Here is a 12,422-nt window from a genome sequence, read left to right as displayed (position 1 = left end):
ACAACAGAAAAGTAGGGCCACAAGGAACTATAATCCTCTTCATTACTGAATTAAAACCATTAAGAAATCTTTTATTCCTACAATTTTGCAGCAACCTGCAAGAGCCATTTGTTAGACAGCTGCAAACCAATAATCAGTGAGCTTGTCTGCCACATGTTCTGTCCATCGATACTTCAAAATTGTGCCACCATTCTACTGATGTCTCAGTGCACTGCCAGTTGCTGGCAGAAACTAAAAACCATATTCTTCATAACCCCGTGGTACTGGGAGCTAAGTCAGCTGCTGAGTTGGCTGTGTGGCAGAATTTCCAAAGAGGCATCAATTTTTAAGACTGTGTTGACATGTCATTCTGCTATAAGGTGCATTTCCTTAATTGGCTACAAGGAAATTCATGAATTGTGGATGCTGTTTGGATAACACAAACTGTCTACTGAACATGTATAGTGATTTTCTGTTAGCAATCGTCTCCAGCGTGATTTTCTATAGCGAGATTTTCTATAGTGTGAGGTTGCAGAGGCACACAACTTATAAGAGAACGATCTGTATTTATACTGATAATTGTTTTTCCAAGTATTTTATTGTGAAGGCAAAGGGCAATCTGGGAGATATTTTTGATTGTTAGGAAAATAGTCTTGAGCTGTTTGTGCAAAAGGTGTAAAAAAGGAGGGGAGTGTTGCTTAACTTGGAAGATCATCTACTAATGAAAGTAAGATAGAGTTAGGGCAAAACACAAATAAAGTATTACACCATGAAATATACAAAATGATTATCTGCATATCAAAATAACCTCAAGCAAGAAATAAAATGCAATTTAAATATAAAACACAACTTGTCAGTGGACAAAGTGACTGTGGTTATCTTTAATAGGAGCCTGGTGAGAAATTAGGCTTGACCAAACTATTTTGGGGAGTTATGAGTGGCCTTTGAGTAACAATATAATACCTATGGCACACATGAACATCGTTGTGAAGCTTTCCAGACACCATCTTGGTAAAAGTATTAGAGCATGTGCAATGAATATTTGCTGTAAATGTGTAGTACAGGCAGGTTTTCTGTCATGGGATGTAGCAAATGGAGCTGAACATTGTGTTTTCATCAGAGAACGTCTCAACTTCTGATCTTATGCTGAGGGAAGTGGATGAAGCAGCTGAGGACAGTTGGGTCTAGGATGTGACTCTGAAGAACTCTTGCAGTAATGGTCTGGACCAAAACATTTGACCTTCAACAACCACAACCACCTTCCTTTGTGCCCACAGCGCCTCATGTATGTCCAGTGTTGAGTTGTTCGATCTGTCTCAGCATATCAAATTACTTTAGCGATAGTGCTCCACAACACAATGTAAGGTATTCTCAAATTTAAAGTGGGACTTTGTCTCCAAAGGTTGTCACTCTTATCGATAGTGTCATGGACTGATGCCTCTGCAACAGACAGATTGCTGAGGATGAGATTAAATATATTTTGCCCTCTTGTTGGTTCCTCACCACCTGTTGTAGACACAGTTTAACAACTATGCCCTTTATGATTTGACTAACTCAGTCACTGGTGGTACAGCTGAATTATTCTTGGTGTTGGATGCTGACATCCCTAAATCCCAAGTATATTCTGTGCCTTTGCCACCTGCCGTGCTTCCTTTCAGTGGTGTTCAACATGGAAGAGGACTGATTCATCAACCCAGGAGAGGGGGGATGGCTTCTATACATGTTAGTTGGGAGAAGGTTTCCTTTGTCATGTCTAACCTGATGTCATAAGACTTCATGAAGTCTGGATTCAGTAATATGTGATTTATATATAATAAAATCATTCATTGCAAGTTTTTATTTAGTAAGAGAGCTGTTTTTTTCTGTGTGTCTGTACTTAATAATTAACTTATAAGTATTTCTATAGTCATGGTGATTTTTTAAAGCCATTTTTTGAGGCCTAGTTTTAGAATTAATGGGCTTTTGCCTACTTTGGTAAGACTTTATAATTGAACAAGGTAAGCAAGCTGTGGAAGCTTGACATCAGGTTAGGCATGACAAAGGAAACCTCCTTCTGATTAACATGTTAACATGTATAGAAACCATCCTCCCTCCCCTTGGCTGATGAATCAGTCCTCCTCTATGTTGAACACAACTGAGAGGAAGCATGGTGGGTGACAAGGACACAGAATGTACTCAGGGTTGGGGATTTCAATATCCATGACCAAGAGTGATTCAGCTGCAGTACCATTGACCAAATTGGTTAAGTCATAAAGGACACAGCTGTTAAACTGTTCTACAACAGGTGGTGAGGAACCAACAAAAGGGAAAAACATACTTAATATCATCCTCAGCAATCTGTTTGCTACAGAGGCATCTGTCCATGACAGTATTGATAAGAATGATCACCAGAGTCCTTTTGAGACATAAGTCCCATTTTCAATTTGAGAATACCTTACATTGTGTTGCATAGCACTATCACAATCTTAAATGTGATATGCTGAGAACAAATCTAGCAATTAAACACTGAACATACATGAGGCATTGTAGCCATCAACAGCAGAAGAATTATACTCCAACACAACCTCAAGGCCTGGTATATCTCCCACTCCACGATTACCATAAAATCTGGCTCACTGAAGAGGAAATGCCAGGAACAGCACCATTCAAACCTAAAATGTTAGATGTCAGCAAAACAGAACTACTTGCATAAAAATAGCAAGTGATAACACGGCTGAATGACTGAACAGACAACAAATCAGATCCAAACTCAGCAGTCCTCCCAAAACCTCTGTGCATGAACGGTGGTGGACAATTAAACAATTCATTAGGGGAAAAGGCTCTATAAATCTCTTCATCATCAATAATGGGGCAGTTAAGTCTAAAGCATTTGCAACTATCTTCAGTGAAATGTGCCAAGAGCCTGTTCCATCTTGGTCTCATAGAACATAGAACATAGAAAAATACAGCGCAGTACAGGCCCTTTGGCACTCGATGTTGCGCCGATCCAAGCCCACCTAACCTACACTAGCCCACTATCCTCCATATGCCTATCCAATGCCCGTTTAAATGCCCATAAAGAGGGAGAGTCCACCACTGCTACTGGCAGGGCATTCCATGAACTCACGACTTGCTGAGGAGTAAAGATACCCCTAACATCTGTCCTATACCTACCACCCCTTAATTTAAAGCTATGCCCCCTCGTAATAGCTGACTCCTCCAGATGTGCCCAGTATCACATATGCCAATCTTCAGCCAGTTAGATTCATTCCACATGATGTCAAGAAATGGCTGAAGGAACTGGATATTGCAAAATCTATGGACCTTGACAACATTTCAAAACAGTACTGAAATCAAGTGCTCCAGAACCTGCCACGCCATTGCTGAGTAGTTCCAATATACAGTCAGTTCTGCTATAAAACAGTAGTTCCATTCTCGTGTAATCCCGTGTTATAAGAAAATTGTGTTATAGCAGCACCATTTAATCTACTGAGGCTGGAATCATGTTACAGCCAACAGACTTTTTAAAAGTTCATGCTTTAGAAACAGTTACAGTCAATTGCATTACAGCAATTCGCTTTAACGAAACACACATTATAGCAGAATGACCTGTAGCTACAACACTGACATCTACCCGACAACATGAAAAATTGTCCAGGTATGTCCCATATATCAAAAGCAGTACAAATCCAAACCAGTTAATTACCACCCCATCAGTCTACTCCCAACTATCAGTAAAGTGATGGAAAGTGCCATCATCAGTGCTACCAAGCAGCAGAGTTTCAGACTTGGTTCCACCAGGGCCACTCAACTCCTGATCTCATTACAGCCTTAGTTTAAACAAGGACAAAAATGCAGAATTCCAGAGGTAAAGTGAGAGTGACTACCCTTGACAGCAAAGTTGCATTTGACTAAATGTAGAATCAAAGTGCACTAGCAACCTGAGTCTAAGGGAATCAGAGGGAGAACTCCCTATAATCAGAGACAAACTTGACAAGATATAACTGAAGGTCAGTAATCTCAGTCCCAGGACATCTTTGCAGGGGTTCCTCGAGTCCAACCATCTTCAGCTACTTCATCAATGATCTTACCTCCACCATAATGACTGGTAATATTGACATTGAGATTTGAGATTCTTGGCTTTGCAGAACAATTACATCTCTTTTATTCATTTTCTTTCAGCAGTGGCTCATTGGCTTTGAGTACTTCAAGCAAGAATCCTTCTGTTATCGTGTTTTCTTTTGACTGGCTTACTGGATAGTCGCCTCCCAGCACTTGAAGTGAGAGAGTTTGTTTTCCCTTTTCATTACCTGTGTTGGTGTTTTTAATATCAACTCTGAATGTCACAGCGCACAAGTCAACTAAGAGGACTAAAACATATTCTAGTGTTACCGTGGTTTCTAATCCATTTTTCTGTATATTTCTAGAAGGCCAGAACACTAATATTCTACAAGAGGTGGTATTCTGTAGATTGGAGGAGATAGTCAGCCCCTTATTATCTCTTCCTGTTACATTTCTCTCTCTGTTGAAAGTTTCCACTGACACTCTACAGATGTGAAATTCCACGGATCTCTCACACAACTTCAGACATCAATGGAATTTACATCTGTCAACTTTTTGATGGAAGCAGGTTTCCTTAAAAAAATGGAGTTAATTGTTTACAACATCCATAGTATTTTGGGGCTCCGCTCTATCATCATGACACCATCATATGGGAATCAGGAAAGATGATTTAAAGTTTCATCAAAGAAAAAAAGATATTAAGACCATCTTAAAAGAGAAGTGAGAGATGTGGAGTCACAGAGATGTTTAGGCAAAGAATTGAGACCTTAGAGCTAAAGCAGCAGAAAGCAGGATTGCCAGGGTTGCAGGAATTAAAATCAGGAATGCAAAGAGGACCAGAATTGTAGATATGCAGATATCTTGATTGCATTTGGGGTTGGAGGGGGCCAGAGACTCAGGAAAGGTAGATGAGATGGGTGGATATGAAAACAAATATTTACTGGATGGGGCTCCAATGAAGGTCAATGAGCATGTTCGAATATCATTAGGGAGACAATGGATGCAGGCAATAGTTTTAATATATTAACATGAGGGTGACAATCTATCAACATGAATATCAATCTTCCACCTTCAATGTGACAATCCACCTGCATCAATGTGAGCACAGATTTACGTAGGGTGCAACATAGGAGTCAAGCCACTGTTCCACAGGAATAATCAAGTCTCAAAGTAACAAAAGCATGGGTGAGGTTTCAGTAGCAGATGAGCTGAGGGAAGATCAATGTCAAGAAATGTTATAGAAGTGGAAGCAGGTAGCTCAGTAATGGAGTGATATGTGCTTAAAAACTCAAACCCAGTTGCAACACAAAGGTTGGTCGTGGCCTCAGTCAGGTTATGATAGTTACCAAGGATGGAAACCATGGTCAGGAAAGGACTTTACCTTGGGGTGCCAAACACACCTTCCCTAGTATTTAGCTGGAGGAAATTTTTGTTCACCCAATATTGGATGTCAGACAAGCACTGTGACAAATCAGAGAGAGCTAGGGAGCTGAGGGTGAGACCGAGCGGAGTGTTTTCAGATAACACGTGAACCTGGTGTTTTGCTTTCTGATAATAGCTAGGGAAACCATCCATTGCGTTTCTGAGCCTCTCCTTAGTTTCTGCTACCTTCAGTTGTGCAGCAGCTTCTTCGGTGACGAAAGAAAGGGAAGCAATAAGCAAGGGAAATCACAAAATAGCGTCTTGACAAAGGTCAATGCGAGCAATGGCCACCTAAAAACTCATTGCCACTTTCAAAAGACTGATCGTGCTGTTTAGAAGAAGCTACATTGCTTTTTGACAGCTGGTGCTCAATTTAACATCCACAAGATGTTTTGAGATTAAACAATTTTTTTGTGTGTTGATATGAAGGCTATGTGAAGGATGCTCACCACTTTGTACCCCTCCCAATGCTACTGGTGTACACGCCACTGCTGTGCATTTGGAAACTAACGGAAACTCGAAGCGGAAACGAAGCATATCCGCCACAACAGAACTGAACATTAGCCTCAAAGGGTCTGTGGAACAATTCTACAGATATGGAAGACATCGTGAAAGAAGGTCCGCTTTGTATGCAGCAACATAAGTTCAGGAAGGTATCTTAATTTGTTTCCGTACCTGAGAATAATATCCAACACTATTCTCCCCCTCTCGGATATCGACAAACGGAGAGTTTGATCACGTACTTTAAAACTAAGCTCACATGTCGGGAATTATATTTAATGAGTCGTTCATTGTATATAGATCTGCTAACAAGAGGGACACTACTAGGAATACATGTTTAGATTTAAAGGCATCTATGGTGTTATTTCATTTTGATTCTTGTGTTTATTATTGACAACCTACAGAGTGATTTATTTTCAACAAGACGGTTTTGTAAAATCGGCGCGTGCTTTGAACAATTGTAAGTCCATTTGTTAAATAAAAACTGAAAGAACTCCGGATGCTGTAAATCAGAAACAAAACCAGAAATTGCTGGAAAAGTTTCGGGAAGGTCTGGCAGCATCTGTGGACAGAAATCAATGTTAACGGTTCGGGTCAAGTGACCCTTCCTTAAGACTCATCCTCAGAACTAAATCTATTTGCGTTGTTTGTAACTGAGCTGTAGACAGCGATTGTCAAAAAAAAACCGACCTGTCATACCTTGGGAAGGCAGATGAAGTTCACCTTTTCGTTTTGTGTAGAGTTTTGTCAATTTGATCTGGGATCATGGCGTGTAGCCAACACAAGGCAGTAGTACATCTGTGTGCAAGTACCAGCGACCATTCAAACATACACCAGTAATCATTTTACAAGGTCATTCAGTAATTTCTTGTTATTGTGAATGGCGAACAGTACTGGATGCTGTGCACTGTTTTAACATTCTCAAGTGTTTGACCTGTTTGTGCGCCTAATTCCACCTTCCCAGTAATTCTAATGTGGGTCTTTTCTATTCCCCTCAGAAATGGAAGAGGGTCTGGCTAATCCTCTACTCCCAGAGCAACCAGTCTGTCGCTCGCCTCGAGTACTTTGAGTTCAAAGAGGGCTCCAGTTTATCCGAGAAGCAGATCACAAAAAGGATAGACAAAAAGGTCATTCGCATTAGTGACTGTATCCGAATATCTGAGGTTGTTTCAGAAAACTGGTCAAAGGATTCAAGCGCCTTTACAGTAGAAACAACTTCGAAACTGTACACATTTTTAACGGAAAAGACAGACTGCAAAGAATGGATCCAGAAACTCACAGAAACTGCTTTTCAGGTGAGTAAAGTTGAATATGAAACTTACTAAGTTGCATGGCATGTCATCATGATAGAAAGATGGCCAACATTAGAGGTAAGAAATAATAAAATGATTAACTATGCTTGTATACCTTCTCAGATGATTAATCATTTAGTACAATATAGAGGAAGTTCCACAATAGACATCTTATTCTGAAGTATAACCACACTTTACCGCCAGCTCTTTGTATTTCTTTGGCATTAGGATTTAGAATTCTAGTCTTCAGATCATTCATAACTAAAACTAAAAACCTCTTGATAACATTCAATGTTTTGGTCTCGATTGCTTTCTGTGACAGATAATTCCATAGCCTCATCACTGTCTGGGTGAAGCAATTCTTAAAATTAGATTAGATGACATTACAGTGTGGAAACAGGCCCTTCGGCCCACACCGACTCGCCGAAGCGCAACCCACCCATACCCACACCCTGACATTTACCCCTCACCTAACACTACGGGCAATTTAGCATGGTCAATTCACCTAACCTGCACATCTTTGTGACTGTGGGAGGAAACCGGAGCACCTGGAGGAAACCCACGCAGACATGGGGAGAATGTGCAAACTCCACACAGAGAGTCGCCTGAGGCGGGAATTGAACCCGGGTCTCTGGCGCTGTGAGGCAGCAGTGCTAACCATTGTGTCACTGATCCAGTTGTATAATCATCATGGGACCACCATGGAAATTAGGTATATCCCATTCATAAAGCTAGTGATGGCTGAATCCTACTGAACTGATCATAAAAGACCCATTCATCTTTTTCTCATCTAGTTGCTGACTGAAAATAAAATATCAATTTGTTTTTATTTTACAAGGCAAATCAAATCTTATTGTACAATAGTGTTATTGGATCAGTTACTTTACACATCGACTAAAATTGAAAAAAATTATAATAAAGAATGCAACAGGTACAGCTGGCTGTAGGTCAAGATTAAATAGATGCTTCAGTTTTCCATTTTTCAGGACTTCAGCGAGTTTGAAAATAAGATAAAAGGAAACAAGGTGTATTGGAGTTCCAAGTTGTCCACTACTGTAGCTATCTCTTGGATAGTCACATTCTCTTCTTGATTAAAGGTAATCTACCCCACCTTAATATATCCTAAACACTTGTTGGACGTAGGCCACTGTAATATGGAACCTATTAACTTGTCTGAAGCTCTGAAATAATCAAGCACTCAGAGTCTTCACTGGTAATCCACCAGAAATCCTCATTTCTTTGGGTAGTATGTTGTGAAAGACTCAGTGTTGGAAATAAACTAACTTTATAGAATTTTTCTGACTCAAAGAAGGAACTTCAAATTAGGTTTGGGTCAGGTGGGCAAGGATGCTAAACAAATCCTGGATCAGCAGCATGAAGTTTGGGCAATTTGAGTTTCTGGGCCAAACCCACTGAACAGCTCAAAGTGTTGTCTGTTGGTGAGAAGGAAGGGTGTTGTTATGCCTCATTGGGGCAGTGCACTGGAAATTAAGCCTTGCTCTTTCCGGAGTCATCACAAAAGTTAAAGTTATAAAAAACATGCAGAGTTCCCCAATTTACCTGACCTTCAGATCCAGGTTGATATAAAGCATCGGCCAACTTTCTATAGTGAAACAATTATTATTTTTTACAAGTAATTGGATTATAGCCACAGGTAAATAGATATAAACCATTGGCGTATAACAATAGTAATCAAACCTCCAATCCCCGATAAACTCCCTTTTCACATAAACACGAATAGACATAGTAAAATAAGTTATGAACAGAGAGCAAAAACTGGAAAGAAATTTCCATAGTCATTGTTTCCAGATTTGTTGCTGAGTTGATCCTTATGACTGTTCTGCTGGCTAGCATGTTGCTTCAGTCATCTTTCTCCCAATGTTTCACTGGTAAAGGGCACAAGGAGGACAATTCACATATAAAAGTGGCTTATCAGTTAAAAGTCACAATTTACAACAAATGTTGCAGAAAAGATAAAGCTAGTTCACTTCAGTGTTACAATGAGTTTTGATTGCAGAGAACAGAGACACCATTCCTGAGCTGAGGAAGAACTGAACATCTCTCTGTAACTTGTTCCAGTTCCAAGCTGTTCAATTATCTGAGAACCAATCGCACATTTATTGGAAACAAAAAGATCTCTGTCATTCGTAGACCAGTCAACTCTTGTTACCAGCAAAAGATACATCTGTACACCCCAAAGATTCCAAATCATCTGCAACTCAATCTTCAATTATTACCTCTGGCCTTTTACCTGCACTTGACCTGTCCATTGAGAACTGTTGATGTGACATTGATTACTTTGATTTCTTTGTCTCCTTCACCTATTGAACCTATATCCCTCTGAACTGACAATACTTTGAGATCCAATCCTGACTTTGTCATCAAACCTGCCGACAAGTGTGGTGCTGTTATTGTCTGCCTTACTGACCTTTACATTGTAGAAGCTGAGCGCTGACTCTTCAACACCTCCTCCTATCTGCCCTTAGACCACAGTGCCATGATTGAACATGAAGCTATTGTGTTCACAAGTGTCACCAACTTTATCTCACCTCGTATCTTCCCCGACAGCCTTTCAACCCTAATGCTGCACAGCCCACTTCTACCTTCTCCCCAAAATCCACAAATAGTATTGCCTGAGCAGACCCATTGTTTCTGCCCATTCCTACCTCACAGGAATCTATTTCCCTCCTACCTCAACTTAATTTTTTTTCTTTGACACGAGGTGGCACGGTGATGCAGTGGTTAGCACTGATGCCTCACAGCGCCATGGACTCGGGTTTGATTCCAGCCTCGGATGACTCTCTGTGTGGAGTTTGCACATTCTCCCTGTGTCTGCGTGGGTTTCCTCCGGTGCTCTATTTTCCTCCCACACTCCAAAGATGTGCAGGTTAGGTGAATTGGCCATGCAAAATTGCCCATTGTGTTCAAGGATGTGCAGGTTAGGTGCATTAGTCAGGGGTGAATATAGGGTAATGGGTTTGGGTGGGAGGGTCAGTGTGGACTTGTTGGGCCGAAGGGCCTGTTTACACACTGTAGGGTTTCTAAGATTCACTTATTCAGTCCCTCCCTGATTAGATTGCCTGACACTTATTGTTAAAGTGTCCAGTTTGCGGACGCCAGCCCCCTTCTCTTTACCATGGACATGCAATCCCTTTACACATCCATCCCCCATCAGGATGGCTGCAGAGCTTTCCACTTCTTGCTGGAAAGAAGACCTGAACCATTCCTATCCACCACCACCCTCCTCCGTCTGGCTGAGCTCATTCTCGCTTTGAATGTGTTCTCCTTGAACTCCTCTCACTTCCTGTGGGTCAATGGGGTGTCTATGGGTACCCACATGGGACCCAGTTATGTCTGTCTCTTTGTGGGGTACATGGAATACTCGTTGATCCAGTCCTATTTGGGCCGCAGTCACAATTCTTTTTCTGGTGCATCCATGACATAATTGGCAGCTTCCCTCTTTTGACCAGAATTGGAAAAAACTATCAATTTCCCTTCCAATTTCCACCCTGCTGTCACCTTTATTTGACCCAGTGCTATTTCTGGAATGTTATTAGGGCCCGCAACATTCACAGTATCTCATGCCTGCTTCAGATTTTTAGGGAAATCTGAACATTTCATGTGTAAGACTATTCTGGACTCACAAGAAAAATATGCAAGCTTCCTTAAATGGCTTCTTCTTGTCCCTTTCTGATATTCTTTTTCCATGATATTCGCCTGGAGAGAAAACTGTGGTCCCTTCTTGGTCGGAGTTAAACCTGCAATCAGGGCACAATCAGAGGCATCAGACATCAAGTTGGATTTCCAAAAAGGCTCTGCAAACTTAAGTTGGGGCTTGTAATACTTTTTCAAAAAGTGGATAAGTCACAGGGACACTTTAATACTCACCTGTCCACTGGATGGATTAGATTAGGAGTGAGCTAAAGTCACCATCAATTTACTTTGACCATCATTCACAGTTTGCACTTAACTGCACCAAGGACATCTATGTCTTTCATGTTTTCCATAACAAGCATGCAACAAGACATACTGACTATACTGAATTTATGTTGGAATATTCTAACCCCAAAAAAGCTTAAACTCAATGGGGAATGTATTGGGAAGGCACAGTGGCTCAGTGGTTGGCACTGTAGCCTCACAACACCAGGGACCCAGGTTCTATTCCATCTTTGGGTGATTGTCTGTGTGGAGTTTGCACATTCTCCCTGCATAGGCTTCCTCCTGGTACTCTGGTTTCTTCCCTCAATAGAACAATGTGCAGCCTAAGTGGATTGGTCATGCTAAATTGCCCATATTTCCCATAGTGTGCAGGTTAGGCAGATTAGCCATGGTAATACAGGGATGTGTGGGCTGCTCTTAAGAGGAGAAAATGAGGTCTGCAGATGCTGGAGATCAGAGATGGAAATGTGTTGCTGGAGAAGCGCAGCAGGTCAGGCAGCATCTAGGGAACAGGAGAATCGACGTTTCGGGCATTAGCCCTTCTTCAGGAATGAGGAAAGTTTGTCCAGCAGGCTAAGATAAAAGATAGGGAGGAGGGGCAATGTGGAGTTGATCGGCCAAATGGTCTGCTTCCACACTGTAGGGATTCTATGACTTGTACTAATCCATTATGAAACTTCTTTTTATGAGTTATAGGCTTGCATCGCTGATCATGCAACACAGATTCTATGCAAAAACCAAGCACAAAGATGTGTACGATAGTTCATTGGTGCTGAGAACTCTACATATCAGATCAGTTTCAGTGTCTGTGCCAGAGTTGTCTTTGACACACGTCTGAAATTAGCTTTCGGCCAATTCCTGTGCAGATTATAAAAAAAATGTTGTGATCGATCAGAGAGCAGTAGGTGTGATTTATATGGACTTCAGTAAAGCGTTCTACAAGATTCTCCATGGGAGACTGGTGAGCAAGGTTAGATCTCACGGAATACAGGGAGAACTAGCCATTTGGATGCAGAACTGGCTCAAAGGTAGAAGACAGAGGGTGGTGGTGGAGGGTTGTTTTTCAGACTGGAGGCCTGTGACCAGTGGGGTGCCACAAGGATCGGTGCTGGGTCCTCTACTTTTTGTCATTTACATAAATGATTTGGATGCAAGCATAAGAGGTACAGTTAGTAAGTTTGCAGATGACACCAAAATTGGAGGTGTAGTGGACAGCGAAGAGGGTTACCTCAGATTACAACAGGATCT

The 12,422-nt window shown here is 41.2% G+C and overlaps 1 protein-coding gene across 1 annotated transcript in view; it reads left to right on the top strand.

The window, feature by feature from the left end:
- The first annotated feature begins 5,997 nt into the window (after window positions 1-5,997).
- Window positions 5,998-12,422, top strand: part of LOC122561219 (docking protein 1-like) — a 50,493-nt gene continuing 44,068 nt past the window's right edge. Inside the window, exons 1-2 of the mRNA XM_043712815.1 lie at window positions 5,998-6,095; window positions 6,942-7,238. Coding sequence (XP_043568750.1) covers window positions 6,039-6,095; window positions 6,942-7,238 — 354 coding nt within the window. The 5' untranslated portion in view covers window positions 5,998-6,038. The remainder of the gene's footprint in view (window positions 6,096-6,941; window positions 7,239-12,422) is intronic.

This window comes from Chiloscyllium plagiosum, chromosome 22, assembly GCF_004010195.1.
Source record: "Chiloscyllium plagiosum isolate BGI_BamShark_2017 chromosome 22, ASM401019v2, whole genome shotgun sequence".
Classification (NCBI taxonomy): Eukaryota; Metazoa; Chordata; class Chondrichthyes; order Orectolobiformes; family Hemiscylliidae; genus Chiloscyllium; species Chiloscyllium plagiosum.
Note: the sequence above shows the minus strand (reverse complement) of the source record. Positions and strands in the feature narration are given on the sequence as shown.